This window comes from Apus apus, chromosome 2, assembly GCF_020740795.1.
Source record: "Apus apus isolate bApuApu2 chromosome 2, bApuApu2.pri.cur, whole genome shotgun sequence".
Taxonomy (NCBI): Eukaryota; Metazoa; Chordata; class Aves; order Apodiformes; family Apodidae; genus Apus; species Apus apus.
In genome coordinates, this window is record NC_067283.1 from 132,946,285 (window position 1) to 132,970,929 (window position 24,645).

At 42.3% G+C, this 24,645-nt stretch overlaps 1 protein-coding gene across 1 annotated transcript in view; it reads left to right on the forward strand.

Annotated features, from left to right (window-relative positions):
- LOC127380810 (neural-cadherin-like) overlaps positions 1 to 23,541 on the forward strand; it is a gene marked incomplete at its 5' end in the record, with an annotated part of 53,404 nt that extends 29,863 nt beyond the window's left edge. The window contains 21 exon segments of the mRNA XM_051610292.1: positions 1,587 to 1,714; positions 3,645 to 3,831; positions 3,991 to 4,031; positions 4,033 to 4,135; positions 5,766 to 6,049; positions 6,989 to 8,606; positions 10,348 to 10,441; positions 11,207 to 11,391; positions 12,021 to 12,253; positions 13,600 to 13,877; positions 15,314 to 15,528; positions 15,830 to 15,957; positions 16,762 to 16,889; positions 17,027 to 17,159; positions 17,242 to 17,422; positions 17,816 to 17,982; positions 18,647 to 18,911; positions 19,494 to 19,674; positions 21,053 to 21,306; positions 22,215 to 22,369; positions 22,755 to 23,541. Coding sequence (XP_051466252.1) covers positions 1,587 to 1,714; positions 3,645 to 3,831; positions 3,991 to 4,031; positions 4,033 to 4,135; positions 5,766 to 6,049; positions 6,989 to 8,606; positions 10,348 to 10,441; positions 11,207 to 11,391; positions 12,021 to 12,253; positions 13,600 to 13,877; positions 15,314 to 15,528; positions 15,830 to 15,957; positions 16,762 to 16,889; positions 17,027 to 17,159; positions 17,242 to 17,422; positions 17,816 to 17,982; positions 18,647 to 18,911; positions 19,494 to 19,674; positions 21,053 to 21,306; positions 22,215 to 22,369; positions 22,755 to 23,156 — 5,360 coding nt within the window.
- Between the last annotated feature and the right edge of the window lie 1,104 nt (positions 23,542 to 24,645).

A 24,645-nucleotide genomic window follows, 5' to 3' on the forward strand; every position in this document is an offset into this window, starting at 1 on the left:
TTTATTTATGCACTAGCACACAGAAAAGGAAGTCTTTTGTAGCATCTTATTTTCTTTACCTTGCTCAGTGAATTTGCTGAAACCTATCTCTAAGAAGACATATTATCTTCTATAAAATTTGCAAAAAAAAAAGACTGTTAGAAAGTAAGTTTTCACAGATGATTATGCATAAAAGAGAGAAAGAAAATTGGAATTTACAGAAGCCCATACAAACAACTTGCAAAAATAAAGTAATATAAGACATTGGTCCTGCAAATAGTTGTATGTCAGAATCAATGGAGTCATGTGGCAGTAGTAAAACTTGATGTGTCTTTTTGGGTTTGCAGAATGAGATATTAAGAATTTTATCTGCTCTTCATAAAGACAGATGAATCCAAGGAACTGTTAATACAGCTCTGCCATTTTGGCACTGTGCCACAACACAGGAAAATTACTTTCTTAAAATGTAGCTGTTAAACTGTGAAAAGTGCAATTAGATATAGGGGACTATGCAGCATTTCTGAGTATTGTTGTCTTATAGACAGAGGAACACTGGACTGATTTGTTATGGGTTGAGCAGGATGATGTGATTCCAGAGCAGTTCAAACAGAACCAAGTCAGTGCTGTCATAATTCCCCGGCCTGTTCTTTGAGCTCATCTGCTCCTACACAGCAGTTTCAGGGAGAAAACTTGTCAGAAACTGGCCCTTCAAAACACTGGACATATGTTTTCCAGTTTACCTCTCTACAGGGGTCAGGCAAGGATGAGAAGCAAGACGAGCACTGACGTAAGCTTAATGTGGCTTTGCATGGTGCCTCACCTGACCTTGCTGCAGAAGGCCACTACCAGGGCCTTCCTTCCCCTCTGTGATCTCACCATGTCCCTTGTGTTGGATCAGGCTACGTGTCAGATCAGCTGCCCCTGTTCTCTCCAGAAAGTCAGTCTTCTCTCAGAGCAACAAAATGAGCAGTGTTGACGTGCAGCCACCTGATCCAGCTCATGGGAAGGGGGATCCCATGGCTTAGAGCAGGATGACAAGAGTGAGAAGATCAGCATACTTCCTTTGGACATCAGCCAGTAGTTAAATGAAGCTAATGTGCAACTGCATCTTAAATAACCATTAGGCCCTACAGCCTAACACAACTGGCTGTGCTGCCCTGCAAAGGCCAGGAAAGACTGTCTTACACACCTTCCTTGCCAACTCTATAGACTCTGCAATTTTAATTTCCATTGCATGTTAATCAGCCCTTCATAAAATGCTTACATTAACTACTGCTGTAGATAACCAGCTCTTCACAGACTGTGAATGAAGGTCTCCTGGTTCTGGCATTCATGGACTTACTATAAGGAGATCACTGATCAAATTGTTAGCTAGTATCTTAGCAGGGATTAGGCCACTGTCTCGCAGAAACTGCTCAATGTCTATAAAATGCCTTCTGACAGCTACCATGAAAATGGGAAGACCCAAAGCAGGATTGCTTCTTACTGTGAACAATGTGAGTTCTTTCTCAAACCAAAATTACAATTGTGGGGGAAAAGAAAAACAAACAGTAAAAAAAAGATTTCAAACATTTTCTCACCATGGTCCCCATTACCTCCTTTTGCAGATGTCAACGATAATGTTCCATTCTTCACGTCTTCTAACTATGAGGTGTCTGTGCCAGAAGGAGCTGATGTTGGCACATCTGTAGTTCAGGTGTTAGCTACGGACTTGGATTCTGGCCTGCATGGAGAGGTTTGACCTTACATCCAATTCTTTTCCTCCCAATAGGCAAGTTTTAGTACTCTAATTAGTGAGAGTGCACAAAGAGCAGATGACAGGGTAATGAGCCACAAGCACTTCCTACAGCACTCGTCAAGCATCTGTCTAGCATGTGCCACATGTGCATAATATGGAATGCGGGCAGAGAAGATGGTGTTCATGGTCTTGGGATCCTGTGTCATAGCAGCTCATCCTGATCCAGCAACCATGACAGAGCACCACTGTGTGATTCTCAGGGTTGCTCCCATGACAAGACAAGTGGAGCTGGCTGCAGAACATGTTTCTAAACTCTTGCCTCTTCAGCTCATTATTTAATTGACCAGCAGTGATTATGGTCAGCTAGATACAGATATTTAAGTGTGATCAGTTAAATAACTTTTCACCATCACTGGTGAAATGGTTGGTCAAACCAACCTTTGACCATCATTGTCATAATGAACTAATCGTAGGAAAAAGCAGTGTTATGAAGGAAATGGCTATTCTTCTGTGCATTTTCCTAAGCCTTTTCCAAAAATTGTGCTAGCCCTTCTGGGAGAGACCTCTGGGTGGTAGAGATTTGCTGTTTTGTAACTTCCATTTTGCAATTTCTGAAGAGCCATCTGTGTGGTAGAACTGCCTGGCAGTGACTGGGCATGACTTGGAGGTGGGGGTGGAAATGTTTTTTTCAGAGGAGGGAGGCAAACCTTTGTTAAAGGGAAAAAAAAAATATTGCTTTCATCAGTGGATGTTTTTATTTGTTCAGTCTTGTTGAACAGGACCCAAACTCTTCAGTTAAGCCCATTTTTTTTTTTTTTTGACGTCAGAAGACCAGTGGGTTGCTTGAAGCTGGGAAGATACCAACAAAGATGTCATTCCATACTTTCTCTGTCCTTCTGTCAGTCATGATCTCTCTTAACAGTGATAGCTGTATCTAATCTCCAGTGTTGGAGATTTGATACTGGACTTGATGGGCTTTGATATGATTGGGACAGCTATTCATCTGTTGGACAATTCTAGGGAAAGTTTGTTTCATGGAATCATAGAATCATAGAATGGTTTGAATTGGAAAAGACCTTGAAGATCATCTAGTTTCACCCTCCCTGCCAAGGGCAGGGTCACCTCCCACTAGACCAGGTTGCTTCAAGCCCCATCCAACCTGGCCTTGAACACTTCCAGGGATGGAGATTGCACAAGTTCCCTGGGCATCCTGGGCCGGTGTCTCACCATCCTCACACTGAAGAATTTCCTCATAATGTCTAACCTAAATCTCGGCTCTTCTAGTTTTGATCCATTATCCCATGTCTTCTCACTACAAGCCCTTGAAAGAAGCCCCTCCCCAGCTTTCCTGCAGCCCCTTCAGGTACTGGAAGGCTGCTATAGGGTCCCCCTGGAGCCTTCACTTCTCCAGGCTGAACAGCCCCAACTCTCTCAGCCTGTCTTTGTAGGAGAGGTGCTCCAGCCTTCAAATCATCTTCATGGCCCTCCCCTGGACTCTCAACATGAACTCCATGTCCTTCTCATGTTGGGGGCTTTAGAATTGGACACAGTACTCCAGGTGGTGTCTCAAAAGAGCCATGTAAAGGGGCAGGTTCACCTCCCTTGACCTACTGGCCATGCTTCTTTGTTGGAGCCCAGGACATGGTTGGCCTTCTGGGCTGCAAGCACACATTGCTGGCTCATGTTGAGCTTCTCATCTGCCATCACCCCTAAGTCCTTCTCCTCCGGACTGTTATCCATCCAACCTTCACCCAGCCTGTATTTTTGCTTGGGATTGCCCCAACACAGGTGCAAAAAAGACTACAAAAAACTTAGAGCCTTGCTACTTAGCTGGCAGCCCCAGGAGGCTACTGGGGAAGGGGGAGCTCTTGGCACTTGGGCATACAAATGAAAGTGGAAAATGCAACCTCTCCTATTTCCTTTTTAGGTTCACTACTTAATATTGAAAGATGCTAGTGAGGATTACCAGTTCTTCACCATTGAGCCTGAGACAGGAATTATTTCCACCTACGCATCTTTTGATAGAGAGAAGAGAGCCTCTTATTTGATTGAAGTTCAGTCTCAGGACTCTTCAGAATCTGCTAGACCTGGTGTTCATGGGCAGCCCAACACAGGTAAAACTAGTAAGGAATTATATATTGGGTAAAAGATATCAGCTTACGGGTTCCTCAGCTTTGCTGGACTTGAGGGGCATGTGAGTTGTCTGGAATACACCAAGGTGTTTCACTTCTGCTATTTCTAGTCTGCATGTTCCTCTTGCATCTCCTCCTTAGACACAGCCTACGTAAGGATTTTTGTCAGTGATGTGAATGTGAAACGCTCCAGCATTTCCTCGGTCAGTGTATGAGGTCAGCATAGACGAGGACAGGGATGTTGGAAGTCCTGTTGTGACAGCAACAGCAGATGATGAAGATGAGGGTGAGTAGATCTGCCCTGCATGTCCTTCTCCGTAAGTCTTCTTCATGTTACTCTGTTGTGTATAGGGCTGCCTCTTGGGCAAACAAATCTCTGCATTCAGGAGATTTGTAAAAGTGAGGAGACAAGTTCTGGGCATACGGCAGCATTTCTTTCATTAGGTGCTCAGGTTGGCAGTGCAGAGGTTAAGGTAGCTGGCAGTCTCTTTGGGGCAAAATGAAATCACCTGGAGTCACAACCCTGCTGTAACTTCAGAGGAGGTAACATAAAAACTCACTCCTGAGCATGTGCTTGTTTTGTGCTGAGTCCTGTGCTTTCCAGAGTTGCCTGTGAGCCAGTTTTACTTATTACTGTTACAAGAAAACCAAACCTGTGGGCTTTTTCATGAGTTAATGAGTTGAATCTGCTTGTGGAAGAATTTGTCACACAGTGGAAAATGTGAGATGACATTGGCCAGAAATGAAAGCAGGGAGAAGGCAGCAATAAGGCAGCTCTCATGATGTGGAACCACTGAGCCACTCCAATAGCACCAATCACCAGCCAGTTCCCTTTGTTGTGTCTGCAGGGGCTCTTTTGCTCCTTTTATGAGTTGGTCCATCTCAACTTGCTGGAGGAAAAGAAACCTGTTTTTAAAACAACAGCAAGTGGGTTCACTGGTGACAGAGCCCAAATGAGCACCAGAGAAACATGCTGCTGGGAGCAGGTGGGAGTCGACCATTCCTTTTGGTGGCAGTGCTTGTGTGCCCCTCAGGGCCTGTGATGGAGAAGAAAAGAGGTCATTTAAACCTGACTGCTGCACTTGAGAGGAATTGGCAAAAGCAGCTAGCAAGTGGTGCTGAAAGGCAGCCTGCAAAGGCAGCCAGACTCTTCCAAGCACAAAACAGTGCTGAGAACAGCCTTTTGACTTTCTTGCCATCCATGTTGTTCTAGTTTTCTCATCCACAGATGACTCACAACTTGAAATGCTGAACGTTCTTTGTGTTCTTAGCAGTTCCTCTATATAATTTGGGAAATTGCTTTTTGTCCTTGAATGCAGTGTCATTTTTTTCCCCTTTTCAAGTAAGTAGACCTGAAGCACCAATTTAATTTTTTTAATTCCTAAAAGTTTTGCAGCAGTTAAACAAGTGCTGTTGTACACATGCAGTGTTCTTCTGAGATGAATGATTGCTCAAAATAGAGGATTTCTGTTGTATTTTAGCACCATCCAGTGGTTAAAAAAAAATATTCAAGGATTGTTGGCACCTGAAATGGGATGTTTAGGCAACATTAGGAAAAAATAGCTTCCGGTATTTTAATAGTATGTTACCTTTTTCTTATTGGCAAATGAACGCGAAATAAATGAGAGGCACATGATTGCTTCATTGTTAATAAACAGGTGCTTCTCTGTGACTGGAAATTATATGTGTGTATATAAATGCAGACCCAACCCCAATCTACCATACACAACCTCTTCAAATGAGATACACAGATCATTCTGTTTGTGCCTGTGGCTGTGTAATCTCCCACACACTCATTTGCAAAGAGACTAGTTTGCAACAGTCTGGGCAAACGAGGTCTCTCTTGGATACATGCCCACTGTGTGTAGCTGGAGTGAGCATTCAGAGAGGGGACAGTCATGTGCTTTATATTGCAGGTGCAAATGCCAAACTAAGGTATCAGATCACATCGGGAAATGCAAAAGGAGTTTTTGATGTGGAACCTGAGGTTGGAACTGTCTTCATTGCTCAGCCGCTGGATTATGAACAAGAACAACGTTACGAGCTCCGCCTTGTAGCTTCTGATGGAAAATGGGAAAACCACACTCTTATCATCATCAATGTTGTCAATAAGAATGACGAAGCACCAGTTTTCACTCAAAACGAATACCAGGGCAGTGTCTTAGAGGAGCTCACAGATCTGCCTGTACTTGTCCTAAAGGTAAAACAGTAGGCACGTAGCTCAATCCCAGCCATTCACACAAATCCAAACATATAGTTTCTTTAGGGTGGATGAGCCCTGGCATTAGGATTTAGCTAGCAACTACCTGTAAGGAAGAGAATAAAGAAAGCCTGGTTGAATTTGTGTGATAGACTTGCTCCCTTGAACGGCAAAAATAATGGTTGGACTCTGTGATCTTAAAGGTCTTTTCCAACCTAAATGATTCTATGATTCTAGATGTTGAAAAACGTGATGGCTTTCCTTTGCAAAGCAGTTAGCATATTTTCAGTAACTGTATAAGCATACATGTACCTCATGCATTTAAGTCACAGACTCTGTGGCTACGTTTATACTATCAAATGAACATTAGCAGGGATTGTTCTTTGCCTCTGGAACTTGATCATCTTCATTGTTTTGTTGTTAGAGCAGTCCCTGGGATGAGGACTTCTTGGCTGGCCCAAGTAGCAGTCTCCTAAACAATCCCTGGATGCAAATCAGGGGCTGGGAGGTCTCTCTGGCCTGTGCTGATAAATCAGCTTGGATGTATGGCCACCACATTTTCACAGCCTTCTGTGCACTTGGAGAGAAACAGCCCCTGTTTGCCTTTGTATTCCAGCTCTGAAGAGTTCTACAGGAAACATTTGCTCAGCAGATCTGTTATTACTTCCACTTGGTTCTCCCTGCAGTTATTTCCTCTTTCCCAAATGTACTGGGAAGCAGAATGCATTAGTTTGTCTAAAACTGATCTTTTTGTTTCTCTAGGCTGTGCATTATGTTTATTGAAAGAGTACTTGACCTGAATTACTCAAACCAATAGATGTTTGCTGTTAAAATGCATAGTGTTTATTTAGCCTGCACGACACCAACCGCCATCAATATAGGAACAGTGATTTCGCCTCTTCTTTCACATAAACACTTAACTGCTGTGGCTTGTTCCAGGTTTCTGCAGCAGACCCTGACCAAGCAGCTGATCAAAACGCCATTAACTATTCTCTGCACGGGCAGGGGGCCAGTAGTGAATTCAGCATCAATGAGAACACAGGTGAGATCAGTGCAAATAAAAGGTTGGACCATGAGAAGCGATCGACATGGCGCTTCCTTGTTCTCGCAACGGATGAGGGCGGAGAGGGACTGACTGGCTTTGCAGATGTGATCATAGAGGTGAAGGATGTGAACGACAACGCACCCCTTTTCCTGTGTGTGCTGGATGGCTGTTTCATGGGCTATGTCCCTGAGGATTCTCCAGCAGAAACGTCTGTCATGGAAATGACAGCAGTGGACCTCGATGACCCAAAGGCTGGTACAAATGCTGTACTAACATACAGCATCATTCAGAATGTCCAGAATGAAATTAATCTGAATTTGTTCTCAATTGACTCAGTTAGTGGCACCATCTATACAGTGCTTGGGTCCCTGGATCGGGAGAAGGAAGACAAGTACGTAGTGGTGGTTGAGGCCAGAGATGGAGGAGGGCTCACTGGGACAGGCACTGCTACTATTTTGGTGACTGATGTAAACGATCATGCTCCAGTCTTCCTGCAAAGGATCTACACTGCATTTGTCTCTGAGAATGCGAGTATTAACACTGAGGTTGCAGTGGTGTCTGCCATGGACAGAGATGAGGGAGAAAATGCCATGGTGACATTCAGCATCCTTGATGGAGACAATGACCGCAAGTTCTCCATAGAGACAGATGAAGTCAATAACTGTGGGTTTATCCGGCTACGGAAGCAGATTGACTTTGAGAAGCCTCATGAGAGGGTGTTCAATTTGACTGTGAAAGCAGAGGACATGGATTTCTTCAGCATCGCTCACTGTGTGATCTATGTGGAGGATGCCAATGACCATGCTCCTGTCTTCTACCCCCAGTTCTATGAAGTGGCTGCACTGGGGGAAGATGCACCTCTTGGCACCAAAGTTGTTCAGGTTTCTGCTGTTGATTTGGATTCTGGCCTGAACGGAAGGTTTTCTTTCCACCTGCTAAACAAGTCTGATCCAGGTGGCAAGTTCTCTGTGGCTAGCGACGGGTGGGTGATAGTTGCAGGACTGCTGGATCATGAGACAGTAACACAGTACCAGCTCATTGTCATTGCCACTGATATGGGGCAGCCCCCTCTGACTGGCAGTGCCACTGTTTTAGTGACTCTGCAGGACATAAATGACAACGGGCCAGAGTTTGAGGCTCATTATAACCCAGTGGTCTGGGAAAACACAGCTTCTCCACAGGCTGTCCAAATGAATGAGACCTCTACTTTGCTGTATGCTAAGGACCGAGACACTGCTGCTAACGGAGCCCCTTTCTCCTTTCAGCTTCTCAGTGACTTTGATAGCCTGACTAACTTCGACTTGCAGGACTTCCACAATGGCAGTGCCCTGCTCACGGCGCTGCGCACCTTTGACAGGGAAGTGGACAAGGTGTTCTACCTGCCCATCCTGATCACGGACAGCGGGATCCCGCCGATGAGCTCCACTAACACGCTGACCGTGAATATCGGGGACCAAAACGATCACCCACATTCCCCTGGCCACATGGAGTGTCTCATTTACAGCTATGATGGTAAATTACTGCCTGATCCTTACTTCCAAGTGTAACAGTGAGGCCAGAGGAGCAGCTGTGAGATACACACGAGGAATCTGTCCACATAAGCTAAAATCTGAGTAGGGATGTGCGTAATGATCTCCTGTTTTCAGATGCAGTTTTCCAGCAGCATGAACATTTCAGAGGGAAAGTATTAACGAAATTCATGATGTTGCTGCAAAATCATGAGTCTAAATGCTGAGAACCTTCTTCCTCCTCCTTAAACCTTTTTCCTCCTGCAGACTGAATTCAGTTTTAGTGAATACTCTTAGATGAGCTAACATGTAAACTGCCTGAGATATTCATATAAGCCTTAAGCTGACAAGTGCTGGTATGGGGGGATTTTCTGTGCATGTTGTCTGCAGGCAGTGTGAGAGGAGCCAAGCCACCTTTCCTGTCTTGCTTTGGCAATTAGCTAGCAGTTCTCTTGTGATCCAGGGTCCCCACATAATAAACTCAACAGCAAAATAAACCACACAGATTACAAGTTCCTGGGATGCTAGCATCCATGGAGGCTCAGGTCATTCCTTCCTCTTCCTCTGGTCTGCTGTGTATCCTGTGGTTTGATAGCATGTTAAATAGGTTGCCTATTGTGGGCACACTCGGAACTACTTCTGTGTAGACGCTGTTGACCAGTTTTTTGCACTGACGTGTTGTTCTGCCTGTGGTGTGCTTAGTATCAAGCTCAGCTTATTGTAAAGTTGAAACCAGGTCTCATTGCTGTTTCATGAGAAACTCTGCCTGCAGCCTAAGTACCAGATCTTTTCAGTAAGCCTGAATTCCCTTTCAGTTGCATTGTTAAAAGTTAAGCTCATCTGTGCTCTTAATTTCTGGGTGGGTCTCTTGAAGTCCTCAGATCTTTGGTTATTTAAAATATTAAGGAGAGACAGAATCAAAAGGCTACTATTGTATTGTATGTTATATTCATATAATGTGAGAGCCAGACTCCAGGGCACCCTGTATGTGGCTCCTGCAAAATATCCAATGAATGTTGCCACAGCTGCAGGCAGGGTACACTTTCCTTTTTGCACAGCAGTCACTCAGTTGTCAGGGTTTGTGCTGTTCCTTTTCACAAGGTGAAGTCTCACTTTTTTTCCTCTTTTTAGTGCATCCTTGAATCTCTACTCCGTAGATGTATTCATTCAGGTATCTGTGGATCTTTCAGTTCAGAAACAACTTCTGTAAAACAATGAAATACTGATTTGTTACCTTTGCTGAGAGGATGCAAAACCAGCAGAATACATGCTGCTTTCCATCTCACCCCAAACACTCACCATCTACTAAAAATAAGTCTGGTTACTGTAGTTTGGACATCCTCTCTATCTTGCTGTGATTTCCTCCAAATTGTATTGTTTCACCTGCCAAACTCCAATCCCTGTCTAAACTACTCTGTAAGCTGGTTGAATACTGCAGCCAAAATAGCGAAGATGAGTAATTCTGATGTTGTTTCTGAATATCTCTTACATCTTTCCTCAGAGGTGGCTTGTCTTTTTTCCTTCTCATCTGCTTTTCATTGCAGCCAGCTGTTGAATTAAATCATGTAGCCATACAGCAAACAGGATAAGCGGGATGCCATGTGGAATTTGCAGTTGGTGTACATATCTCAGGAGCCATCACAACTATTTTTGTAGATGTTTTAGACTTAAACCAGTAAACTTGCATGGCCAACTTGTTTGTGTGAGATGCCTGAGCATGCCACTTACATGCAATGTTGTTTTAGGTATCCTACCCACAACTGTACTGGGCCAGGTCCCTGCCCCTGACGATGATGATTGGGATCGCAAAATCTACCAATTTGAAGGGAAAACATCAAGGTATTTGGAGAGAAAAACGGGAGTTGGGTGACGTGTATGCAAGACTTGTGCACACACAAGAACATGTTTAAACTCTCTTTTTTTTTGAAAACAAGTGGGCAAAAGAATTTTGTTAGATGCTTGTTTGTAGCTCTCCAAAAGCTGTTCTGAGTGTGAGGTCCCAGTAGGCAACAATGTATGCCAAACTGGTCTGCTTTCCATTTCCTGATGGGCTAGAACACTTCCAAATTTTTATTAACAGTCCTGCCCATAATCAGACCCACTAGAGAAGAAACACCCACTGACTTCCACCCTCCTTCATCCAAGCTCTTGGAGAATTGATGTTTCTGCATCACCACTGGATTTAAGACCTTATTTATATTAGATGTGTTCATACCAAAGTGCCTGGACTGTGACCAGGGTTGAGATGTACACGTGGCATTTGGAGGTTTTGGCAGAGGTGTCAGTCTCAATGAATCTATCTAAACTGGGAGTTTGCACTGTTTCTAAAATTATGGCTATAGTAGCCTGAGTCTTCCTACACAGTTAATATGGCATAGAATGAGGAAGAAACCTTCTTGCCATACTGGTGAAGAATCTTTAGGAGCCAACAGAGGCAATGTTAAAAAGTTCTGTTCTGTCTTGACCTTTCATGGGGGAAGACATCTACTTTCTTTAGTAACTTCCCCAAAATAAAGTGGATCAGAAAAAAACAGCAGTGATTATAATTGCTTCTTAGCTTTTGAACTTCTCATACATTGTTCCTTGGCTTAACCCTTATTACAGGTACTTTATCCTTAACGATAACTCAGGTTTGCTGACTATTAAAGAAGGAAGCCCACCAGGAACATACAACATAAAAGTTAGAGTCATTGATGGAGTCTGGCCAGATGTTGTCTCAACCGTAAAGGTTATAGTGAAGGAAATCAAAGATGATGCCCTCCATAATGCTGGTTCTATACGAATAAAAGGTAAGCAGTGTGATGAAACACGTTAGGATCATCATTCTGAAATCTATCACGTTAGGATCATAATTCTGAAATCTACCTCTTCAATGTGACTATTGTGTCACTGGTAATTCTAACGCCCTTAGAAATGGGATGAGAGTTAATAGTTTTCTAGGTAAGGGTTTGAAAATACATCTTGCATGGTCCTCTGACACTGCATGTGAAGGCACTTCTCTGGAGAAAAAAGCAAGAAATCCTTGTCTGATGTAGAAAATAGGTGAAAGATTTCTACACCAACTTTTTAACAAAACAGCAATTTATATTTCAGGAAAAAAACCTTTTTTTGAACAAGTGTCTGCCTGAAATTCACCAAATTATGTCAATCTTTGTGGAAAAGTAAAATCTTCTTAAACTTGTTTCTGATTTAAAAGATTTTTTTAAAATGTTGAATTAATAAGAGTCAAAAAGCTTCAGAACAGAAACCCTGAGCAGAAGCTAACATGGAAAATTTCAGAACCTAAAATGCAAATACTCTTGAATTTGCAGATGAATGCATTTTCTTCAACCTTAATATTATTCTGTGGTGCTCCTCTCTTTTATTGCTGCAGCAGTTACAAGATATGTGTTTGTCAAGCTTTTAACTTCTATTACAGATATCACTCCAGAGGAGTTTATATCCCAGTCCCCTGAAAAACAGAGTAAATACTACCAGATGAAGAAGCTGCTTTCAGAAATTATACCAGTCCAACTAGAAAATGTTCACATGTTCAGTGTGTTAAATAGTCCAAATCAAACCCAAGGAGTTGATGTTTGGTTTGCAGTTTATGGTCCACCTTATTATAAAGCAGAGAAACTTAATGGCAATGTAGCTGCCTCCAGAGCATGGGTAAGTATCCATACTACATATGAAACCACAGCATCTTCTCATTGTATCTATTCAGATAATATGCATTGCCTAGTGAATGTGTGCACTTAGAATGACAGAGGGAGTAATGTGTGAGAAAGATGGATAGTTTTAATCACTGATCATAGGATTGTAGAATGGTTTGTGTTGGAAGGGGCCTTAAAAATCATCCAGTTCCAACCTCCCTGTCATGGGCAGGGACACCTCCCACTAGATCAGGTTGCTCAAAGCCACATCCAATCTGGCCTTGAACAATTCCAGAGAGGGGGCACCCACAGCTTCCCTGGGCAACCTGGGCCAGTGTCTCACCATCCTCATACTAAAGACTTTCTTCCTAATGTCTAACCTAAATCTACCCGCTTCCAGTTTAAAGCTGAACACGGTTCTCCAGGTGGGGTCTTGTGAGAGTGGAGTAGAGAGGGAACCTTTCCCTTGACCTGTTGGCCACACTTCCTTTGTTGCAGGCCAGGATACAAACAGTTGAACTGTCCTTAAACATTTATATTACAAGTTTCAAATATGAATGTTTTAAAAGCCAGCTGATAAATACAGGGTAAGTCACTGAAATACAAACAGCTTTTAGAAATGTGAACGTGTTTTTCCTATTGAAAAGACTTACAGTCTATGTGTTTGGGTGTTGCCTTTCTAAATGGTGTCTTAATATTTCAATTTATAGTCATCTCCACAGAAACATTCCATAGCTGAAACTCACAAACTGGACAAAAGTTCCAACTTTCTAAGTTAAGAGGGCAAAGCAGTAAAATTACCATTCTCCAGAGGAAAAACAGGTTGGGAATGTGCATTGACAATTTAGTAAAGTCCCTGCCCCTCTTGGGGGGGGGCGGGGGGAGGGGAAGTTTTGAGTGAAGTGATTTAAATGACTCACCCTTTTGGAAGTGTGTCTGTTGGTACCCAGGGCATGAAATAAGAATTATGTTTAGAATCAGTGGTGCAGTAACAACTCACTCTGGCCAGAAAAGGCCCACCCTTCCCAAGATTTTAAAGACAGAAGTCCAAGTTAAAATGACAAATAGCTATGTAAGTAGTCCCCCATAACCATCAGACATTAAAATTTATCCACTCAGTTTATGATATGACTGTTTTTGTCTTCTAAGTGCTTGCTTACACTATAATTGACTTACAGCAAGGCTTCAGCTTTAGCAGGTGCCAGCCTGAGCTGCCTTAGACTGGGTAGAGTGAGATAGATGTTGGAAGTGGCACAGCAATAAGTTTTGATAATACATAAGACTTGGGCTTCTTGTGGCTGTCATTTGTGAGCTTTTTCTCTGTGGAAAAGCCAGATGAATGCAACTAGTTGTTCTCCACAGCTGGAAAACATCTTGGATATAAATATCACCCAGATTGGCATTGATGAATGTGTGACTGCAAACTGCAGTCATAGCAGCGGATGCATCAGCAAGCATGAGCAAACTCATCTGCCAACAATAACCACAGCTGGAAGTGTTTCGCTGGTGTCTGTGACAGTCCTGAGTCATGCCCACTGTGGCTGTGCAGCTCGGGAGAGTCCTCACCTCTCCTGCTCCTCATACCAGACAAACCCTTGTCTCAATGGTGGCACATGCGTGGATACTGACTTGGGCTACAGGTTGGTAAAGCTTTGTCTGGTGTGCAAACAAAATGCTTCTATTCAGTCTGTAAGGAGGAGGACTGGAAGCTTTAGAAGGCATCACTGTATGTCTTCTCACTGTGGCAGATCTGTATTTTGTTATAATTCACTCACAGACCTTGCAAACAAACATCTGTTTTCAGGTAGGTACTTAGGTTCATCATAGTCTCTGGAAAAGCCTTGGGAAGTTTGCAGGCTGCACTGGTTCCTTTAATATCATCCTTCAAAATGCTCTTGTTTTGTGCAGGCTACCTTCACGTTGTTAAACATTTGAATCATGTCACATAATAACCTCTTCCCCACATTCCTTGCCTCATTTTTTTGTTAATCCAAAAATGACATGTCATAGACAAAACAGTATGAAGGTGAAAAAAGTGATGGAGCTATAGTAGCTCAGAATGAGCCTGGTTTCCTTCCAGAAGGCAAGCCTTGAGCATGTTTGCTTAAAAAATTGTCATCCTAACATAGGAAATCAGAGACAACTCTCCTGCCTTTTCTGAGGACCCTTGATATGGGTGACAGGACTCAGACTGACAATGGAGAAGGCCTGGTCATAGTAAAGATCTACACCTGCCATTGCTGCTTGGATGTAACCAACCAGGGAAATTTTGCTTCCCAGAGGCCTTGGGTGGCCTCTGCCACTTGTCATTTGCTCAGCTCTGAGGCTTCCTTACGTCTGCTCTGTTTTCAGTGTTTTTTCGAGTGATCTTTTCCTGCATCCTATCCCTGAAGCTCTGCTCTCATGAGGTACTAGCAATCCATGGGATGCAGAAACTAAGAAATAGGGGCCCAGCTTTTTCCCTCCCTGTTCTCCTGCCCGTTTCTGTTGCTCCTTTAGTTTCCCCTTACAGTTTTTTGTTAGTGTCATGTTGTGATTACTCTTTTCTATGGAATCCTCTGAGTATTAAGGAAGGAACCCCAAGCATCTATTTTTTCCTAGTGTAAAGGAAATAAACCAGTAATTAGCTGACAGCAAGAGTGAAGTTACCAAAATCTACAGCTGTCATCCTTTTTCTCACTTTTTCTGGGTGGTATTACCTTCCCACACCTTTCCTTTGCTTTCCCTGTCAACATAATAAAGTCTTTAAACAAGCTGATAAATAAGCCTAGTGAAAAGTGGGTTTCTTATCTTGGCTAAAGAGATTAGAGGTTTTCAGGTGCTTTCTGTATTATGTCGTGTCTGTCATTTGTTCACAGAATTATTACATGCTATCATGTAGAATTAAAGCTAGGTTGTGTATATAGAAACAAGTCAATAGGCAACATTTCATGATGGAAGTTTTGCTAGTGTTTAACCGGCACTACAGCCTAAGCCACATGGGCTCCTGGGTTTGAAGAGGAGAGTCCTTATTGTGGGAAGAGCCCTTTGCAATTTCTGCTTGGATAGTGGATTTATCTGTTTGTTTGTTTACCAGATGCAAATGTTCTGCAAATTTCCACGGACCAGACTGCCAGCAGACAAAACACAGCTTCAGAGGCTTTGGTTATGCCTGGTTCCCTCCTCTTAAGCCTTGCTTCCAGAGCCGCATCTCCCTGGAGTTCATCACTGAAGTCGCCGATGGCCTTTTGTTGTACCACGGGCCAGTGGTGTGGGGGCAGCCTGGAGAACGGGAAGATTTCATTGCTCTAGGTGAGCAGCTTTCAGAGAGGATTTGTTCTTTGTGTGAAGCTGAGATTCTGCTTGTTGAAAGTACTAGTTGATAGGCTTTTTTTTTTTTTTTAATAAAAGGTTCAGAAAGTTCATTTTGGAGAAAAAGGAGAATCCAGAAGGATGTGCCAGCATGCCCAGTTTGTATCCTGTGTTAAAAGTTGGATTTTTTTTAACTGGCTAAAGAATTTCTGAAACTAAAACCTAACTACAACTGTTGGCTCACCTGAGTTTGTGTGGGAACATGGTTCGTGTGCATCCAGTAAGAGTCTTTTCTTTGCAGAGCTCTCTGGAGGCATCCCATCACTGACCCTGAGCCACAGCTCTGGTGGGCTTTTCCTGCAGCTGTCACAAAAAGTTAATGTTGCAGATCGCCGCTGGCACAATATAAAAATTATAAATGATGGAAAGGTGAGTATAAACACGGACAATCCTGTAGAAGCAGTAATCCATGTACCTAGTTATCCCTCCTAAGTATTTTCTCCCTTCTGTAGAGCTCTCTCATCAATCAGTCTTTCATCATCTCTGCAACAGCAGGGATTGAAGTTTGTTAGCTGAGACATCCCCTTAGTCTTGAGCCAGTGAAGCAGAAGGAGGCCTGGAGAAGTCTGATCCAACTTTTAAATGGGGCCTGCAAATTTTTTTGTGTAATCATCCTATCCACTTTGATCACAGAGTTGTGATAATCCAGGGGCTAAATGTTTCCTGTACTGATGGAGTGAAATATCCTTAATTTCTTGGAGTGTGAAACTCTGTCCACCAAGTGCCTTTTGACATGAAGCACAAAGGAGAGAGATGCTTTTGTGTAAGGGAACATCTTGCTTTTGTGAACATCTTGCTGATACAAGACATCTGCTAGGCTCCCCCTTCCACTCCCCCATAAGACAAGCATGTGTAGGATCTGGGCTGGGGAGCCTGGCAGATTGTCTCTTCTGCTAGGTTGTGTCTCTGGATTCTGATTTGGCAGAAAACTCCAAGAAAATTCCACCTTCCTTCTACCATGAGTCAGATTTTTCTTTTGTGTGCCTTTTTAATCATACATCATGTGCAGTAACCTTCCAGATTAGTATGTGAAAGTGTTTGATTATTTTAATAATGTTTCCTGCACTGTAATTACTAGTTACTATTCCCCCTTCTACTAAGTGAAAGAAAATGTGTAATGAAAATGTATCCACATCTCTGGGTGCTATTGTTGTAAATAATGCCTTTCTCTAGAAAGTGAAGCTGATTCTTGACCACTGCGTAAATGTCTCAGTTAGAGACAATGACAGTGTCATTAAGAAGAGCTCCCAAATGGATCTGTCTACCTGTGAAGCCTCTGGAGAGACAGTGGGATCTCAAAGGTAAAAAAAAATAAAAGGATCAACAAGGAATGGAAACATAATAACTCAAAAGAGCTAAGGGAAAAGGGGAAAAAATATCAGCCAAGTTGCTGTATTTTGCATGCCACTAATTACTTCTTTCCCTCCCTTGCCTTCAGCATGGGTGAGCTCTTCAGTGGCCATCGGCCCCTGCAGCTGGGTGGAGTGAAGAGGACTTTGCCGTTCCACAGCTCGCAAAGGCGCTTCAGAGGGTTTATAGGCTGCATCCGCAATCTCATTGTTGATAGTAAGGTAGGGCTGCCAAGACCAGTCTTGGGTTAACTGCTGTTAACTGCAGACACCTGATGTGGCATTTTTCTGTGTCACTTGCCAGGTCTATGATTTAGAGCACCCTGCAGAGTCCTTGAACAGCGCTCCTGGCTGTGTCCTTACAGATGAAATGTGCCAGAGCAGTGGGATGGCCTCCTGTGGTGCCCATGGCAAATGTGTTGGTGGTTGGAATTTCTTTCACTGTGACTGTTCCCCGGGATATGCTGGACCAGCCTGTGCAAAAGGTACTGCACGTTTTAGGGAGAAGATGGGAAGTGCCTATTTTCTAACAGTGAGGGTTACTAACCACAGGACTAAGCAACTGACTAAACTAACTGAAAGAAATACTGAATTCTCTTTGTTATTTGGCTCAGTGTAGGAGTGATTGGGTGGAATGTATCGCTTCTGACAGGCATAGTGTTAGAGACATTATGTAATTGTCCCTTTCCTACCTGCATTCTGTATCCTTGATTTGTTCTTTTTCTCTTAATTTACAGTGGGGGTGTGATTTCCCTGATGCTTTCTTATGTTGTCACAGCCTCTTAAGAACTAAAATCCTGACATTCAGAACTGGTGGAGATCTGAGAGCACAGTAATTTCTGAGATTTTCTGTTTGGTTTTGTGTGTGGTGTACTTAGTTCTTCCAGAATGGGCGTTTGGAAGGGACAGTTGGATCCACTATGAGCTGAGACGCATCCTCAGCACTCGCAGCACCCAGATCCAGCTGATGGTGCGCACCCGTATCTCCCACAGCACCCTCCTCAGCCTGGCCTCCGCAGATGGGAACAGATACGTCCGACTGGAGGTGAGCAGTCCAACTGCCAGGCCACTTCAGTGCTCTTAATTTGCTCTGGAGTATCCTGTTAAAATAAAAGGATGCAGTTTCCAATTAAGGACACTTGTTCTTTAATGTAATAAAAAGCAACAACTTCTAACATGAGGGTACCTACTCTCATTCGTGTTGCCCATCTCAGAATAACCCTTTCATAACACAGGTTCCAGTTCTTTCTCTGCAAAAAGTACAGTGAGTGCACGTGATACACGTGAGTGGGGAAGATTGTTTTGTCTTGTTTGCCTTTTCCCTTTGCTTCTGTCTGTCTGGCTACAAAACTTGTCTCTACACTTTTGTTGCTGTTGAAAAAAGCTGTCTGGATTATATTAGCTAAACAGAGTCAAATTATTCCAGTTGTAACGGGAGAGTGAGCTGGGAAGACTTAGAGGTAGACATCAATAGGGAGAAGATTGATGGAAAGGCTCATCTGAGTCAGAAGAGTGGCCTATGAAGAAAAGACATTATTATTCCTGGAGCTGCAGTTTTCTTGTGGTAATTTCTATCTGGGAATAAAGCACTTAAAGACAAGAGTGCCATTTTCATTTTAAATACTCAGGTCCGTTTCTTGAGGCAGAACTGTATAATAACATTTAGAAGTGCATTTCTGTTATTAAAGGTTTTTCTTGTCTTCCTCTAGGTTGTTGAGGGTTTCTTTAGCGTTAACTTCAGCTTAGGGGACAAAAATCACTCTCTGAGATTGGGGACATTGCGTATAAACAATGGCCAATGGGTTCTTCTGACCATGGAGCGCTACAACAATGAATTTACCCTGCGCATTAACAGTGGTGGAGGCGATCAAGAAGTGACCTCTGTCTTGGGTACAAACAGATGGTTTGAAATGGATTGGGCAAGCATCGTGCTAGGAAACCGCCTTCCCAATCTTTCCGAGAGCGATTTCCAAGGTAAGTGACATGATGGGTTGCCCAAAGGAGGGAGTTAAAACATAAAAGTGGCATGTTTGGGTGTATTGGAGAGTCTAAAACCCATGCTGTGATCTTCACTCCCTTTTTGCCTCAGAAGAGTTTGACAAATATATAACACCTCCTGGTAAGAGGAGAAGGCTTTGCAAGGCAATTCACAGTACAGTCTCCATTTCCTGAGGTGGGGTGCTGGGACTGGAGATTGTGGCTCAACAGAAGACAGCTTTTTGGATTCTGCTGCTTCTCATTCAGCCCTACTTTAAAGATTCTATTTTAACTCTAGATTAATTTAGTGGAGCTGTTCTCATTCACAGCACAGTTCTGCTAAATCATTGTATTGGTACAACCAAGCTGTCCTGGAGAAGTATCGTCCATCTGTAGACTGGCCAGGGCACATAGACATCTCCTGTAGCTCTTCTTCTGAAATAAAACTAATAAGCAGTGTAATCAATGTTTTAATTTTTCTACAATACTCTGAGTTCTGCACGTGTCGGGGGCAGGGCTTGAGGTGGGGAAGTCACTAACTGAACCTGTTTCTCTGTGTGCTCCCCTCCTTTGATGCAGGTTGTATGAGGGATGTCCAGCTGAATGGCCAGCCGCTCCTGGTGGAAGGCAAAAGCACGGAGTTCGGCTCAATTCTGAGGAGGCAAGGTGTCACGATGGGATGCCACTCCAGTGCCTGCAGCAGCCAGCCCTGTTACAGCCCTTTTCTTTGTGTAGACCTGTGGAGAAAATACGAATGCCGGTACATAAAGCTTTTGTTTTCATCCAAGGGTGGTTGGGAAGCTCTTTCTACCTCAGTTCAGGCAGCTCGCTTTAACAGTGAAACCCCCTACTGCTGCTGGTCAGAGAGGGGCATCCCAAGGACAAATCCTGCTCTCCAACCTCTCTCCCATTGTGAACAAACTTGTCCTTTCCTGCAAGTCTGACAGGGAGCCTATTTATCCCACCATTTTTTCCATGGTGAAAAGATCACAGGCCGTTGAGGAAATGAAAGGCCCTTTGGTACAAGGTGGATTGCAAAAGCTTTAGGTTCTCCTTCTCTGTGTGAAAATACATTTTCTGATACAGCATATATATATTATGCATATATACAACATATATTGCATATAGAATATATATTTTCATATATTTTTTGTAAAAAATTAATCATGTTTTGTATGAAACAATGAGACTTTCAAAATCAGACTGTCACAAAACTGTCTACAAAACTGGATTGTAAAATTGGCTGCCCAGGGTCAGAATCACAGCCCACCAGCTGGAATCCTATGCAGTTAGTTTCTTTCTTTAAATAAAATTTTCAAAATATATATTAAAATATACAAATAAAAATACAGGCATTTCTTTTAAAGAAGCAAAACATAAACACATGCAGGACTAGGAGAAGAAGCCACCTGAATTCCTTCAATTCAGCCAAAATTTGGCACTTCTGATACATGGTGATTGCTGAAAGAGGCTGTGAGATGTTCTTAAGTGTGTGCCTTGGGACACTCCTTTCTTCAGTCTACTTGTGAAAGAACAATATGAAGGCTCTTTCATGTATTCACTAGTATTTCTTTTTTAGATTGCAAGGAAGTAGATCTATGCTCCTTACAGTATTCTTGCATGGCCTCTCCATTTACACATCAGAAGAAATCACTTTACTTGGCAATTAAAGTTCTAAAAGACAAGACAGGTCGTTCTGAGGATGTCACTGACATCTTTCTTGCAGAGGCTCAGATGAACATTGCAAAGCTCATACTAAGTGCATGCTAAAGCCATTGATCTTGGGCATCCTACCAGGGGTTTTGAACAAGTTTGTAGAAAAAGGGTTATTCTGTTCAGAAGCAAAACAGAATCCTTCCTTTTTTTAACAAACTCCTTCATTTTTTTAAGGAAGGAGAGAAGCTCTTCTGCATATCTTCTAGATGGGGAAAGCAGAACATATGTTCATGTTTTCATAAGCCTACTAGATCACTGTGTTAGAGTTCACACCTATTTCATACTCTCGATGTGGATTTGTGGTTTGCTGGACAAGATTTTAATACTGGCTTTAAAGAAATAGTAAAAAACTTTGCATAAGACAACATACCACTCCAGGGACTTTGCTTGCCTAAAAGGTATCTTCTGCCTCTGTTGTTCAGGTGTCCAGCTGGGAAAGAAGAAGTGACTGACAACCTTACAGGGCTTAGACACTGTACCCCATCACCCTGTGGACACTGGACCTGTAGGAATGGGGGTACCTGTGTGGCTCAAGCCCAAGACAAGACTGTCTGCCAGTGCCCTGACGGTTACAAGGGAAAATGGTGTGAAATTAGCCAGGTGAAGGCTGGAAGACCTGTTGGACTCAGCTCTGGCTCTATTCTGGCAATCAGCATGTGCCTCCTTGTCTTCCTAGGTAGGAAAGCAAGTACTTTTTTCTTTCTTTTTATTCTGGTACCTTGCTCTATTGAATCAAGTCTGCTTTAGCCTTGGAAATTGTGATCAGTATTTCACTTTTTCTGCAGATCACCAGCTGGGAGTTCATGTGAGAATGCTAAAAGACTGGTATCAGCACATAGTTAAGTTTACTTGCTTTGAAGCCAGTTCAAGCAAATTTAGGACTTATTTCAGAATCATTTATTTTTCAGTCCTTCTTAAATAAGAACTTTCCATCTATGTGGGCAAATCTGTGTGCAGCCACATCAACCTAAAACCCCTGCTTGCCCTGAACCCTTACATTTGAATTAGGTAGGACCTATAGTACATGCTACTCACAGATTAGGAAGGCAGAGATCATTCTCTAGAAAGTTTATGATCTTAACAGGCAAGCCTCAGGAAGAGTGTGAGGCAGAGAGAGATGTTCATGGTGTGTCCAGTTTCAGGCACACTTTGGCTGAAAAGTTTATAACACCACAAAACTGTTTTCTCATATTGATAAAGTGCACACACATCTCAGACTAGCAAAGACTCCATTATTATATTACACTTGTAACCTTCATTAAAACAGTGTTTTACTTACTTTGGGTATCTTATTTACTCAGGATTGGTGAAAGGCCAGAGACTGGCCAAAATGCCTTCTATTTAAATGGATTCCTTTAGGTAAGTAAAATACCCTTTTAATGAAGTTTATGATGTAATATGCATAGATGATTCTTTACTTTCCCAAATATAAGTTGTTTTTATATATTAACAATTATGCATTTCTACCTGGGAATTTGGTTGTCAAATTAAGAGTTGATTTAATATCTCAGGAGTCATATAATTACTAGTTTATCATGCATCGTACTTGGTCAGGTAACATATATGTCTCTTTATTTCTTCCAGCACTCCTGGTCTCCTACACAGTGTGGAGTCAGTGGGGAACTTCAGGGTTTCGGAAAGGAGGAATTTACCACATTCCTGAAGAGCGTGAAAGCTGGGAGGATGTTAGAGAAAATGTGTTCAATTATAATGAAGAAGGAGGTGGAGAACATGACCAGGTATGATGCTGTGTGAATCCAGTCTTTGCAAATTTTCCCCAACCTTATTTTCCCTGACTATTTATTTATTGTCCTGATCCAATTGGCTTTTATTTTAACTGTGAGTGAGAGGCTTCTGCTTCAATGCACTCTATACCTTTCATGATGCTCATCTGTGGCCACCTTTGAGTGGGCTGCTCTGTACACAGCATTCCTGCTTTAGCTGAAGACTGTTACCACTCAAAGGGATTCAGTGTGATCTGAACTCAGCTCTCTGAACTAGGCTCTCTCTTTTCTTCAAAACTCACATCATCCAGTTTTGTGTTTAAGTTTTAAAATATTTTTTGAGCCCATTTATTTTTGTTTTGTTTCTTTCTGATATTTGCATTCTCTTACCCCCCCCCAGAATGCTTACGATATAGATGAACTGAAGAAACCTCTGCGTACCGTTCCCCACTTCTCCTTGAGAGCAGCTGCTCCACACTCCAGAACACCCGCTGGCCCAAAAAGAGACTCCCTCCAGAAACATGCACATCAGAAACAATCAACAGTAGCTGTTACCAGCATCCCAGACTTCAAGGAATATGTTTCTCAAATCATCTGGGATGCAGACAATGATCTACAGAGTCTTCCAGCTGACACTATACATTTTTACTGCTTAGAAGGGCAATGCTCTCTAGCAGGGAGCCTTAGTTCCTTAGACTCCTTTTGTGGTGATGAAGATATAAATTATGATTGCCTTCAAGAGTGGGGGTCAAAGTTTAACAAGCTTAAAGAACTCTATAAGGTCCCAAATGAACACTTGTAACCGGAGTTAAAGGAACTGGACACGTTGCCATGACATGCGGACACTACTTTTAAAAACGCCCAATTTTATATATAAGGTACATCAAGTCACTTAACTTGATGCGAGTTTTTAGTGACAGTTGTATGATATACTCACTTTTCCCAGAAGTGATAATCCAGTATTTTTATATGCGCTGTACAGTTATTTAATGGTAGGAATGTGGAGACTTTTAAAGCATGACTTTTCTTGAAAACTTTGGAATGTAGGATTTGTATAGAATAGCATTATAATATCCCTTTTTATTTGTGTAGACCACAGTGACTTACTAGAATTGTCCTGGATGCAAGAACTTGAATTATTTTCTCCCTAGTATTAATATGATTACTATCAGGTGGATAGCAATGGGTAGGACTTTGTTTTTTTTTTTAATTGCATTCATTTTAGACTGTGAAGTAATGATCGCAAATGTCAAATATAAAACATTTTAAATTTCTGGGTTTCTTGTCAACTTGTGTCTTACCCTTCTAATTTCCTTCACCATCAGACACACCATCCCACTCACCGTTACAGGCTGCCCAACCATGTGACACTGTTTCTGCCTGACCCTTTTTCTAATTATCTGTAAAGAGGGAGAAATAGTGGAAAGATCCAAGCTGTGAATAGCACTATGCTGACATGGCAATTCACACTCTTAAAAGTGGTTTTCAGACTTGGGAAAAGTCAATATTCAGTAAGCTTTTTTTTCCAACTTTGCTTTCCATGACGAACCCTTCTTCAAAGTCTGCAGCTGGAAAACAGACAAGGGGATAGAAGGTGTGAACAGAAGCTAGAAGAGAATCCAGGCAAAAGTTGGAACTGATCTCTGTCAATCAGGACAGTAATTGTAAAAACTGGGATCCTCAGAAAGCATGAGAAACCTACCCTATTCCCCTTTACTTACTCCCACTTCCCAAAAAAGGACTGGTTTGAGCATGGAAAGGCAGTCAGGAGCTTCTGAAAACTAACATTGACTTGGAACACTCTGCTCTGTGACCATCTGTAAATCACTTTGTTCTTTCTCTTTCGTACCTCTCTGCAATATTGGCAGCTCCCAATGCCTGGGGTGATGTGTGAATGTTAACAAAGGTGCTTACAGACTGCTTGAAAGCTCCAAAGTGCTAACGTTTTTTAAATTGTTTTCTACTCAGTGTTTTTTTCATTACCAGTACAACATGATTCTATTTCTTTTTTTTTTTTTTTAATTGAAGTCTTGACACTTCCTTTAATTTACAAATAAGGTTTTTAAATTGAGTCTTTCACCACTGATCATCATTTTACTTGGCATAAAAAATGCAAATGTAAATTAGTTTTTACTAGAAGGGAGATTTTTATACTATTAAGACAAGTATAATTTACACTGAAAATTGATTGAACAAAAACACCATGCAAATGGAGTAAAACAATCTGAGTTCATTCCATATAAGTATGTCTCTAAAGGATACTAAAGTACCAATAGTTATTAGAGAGATTT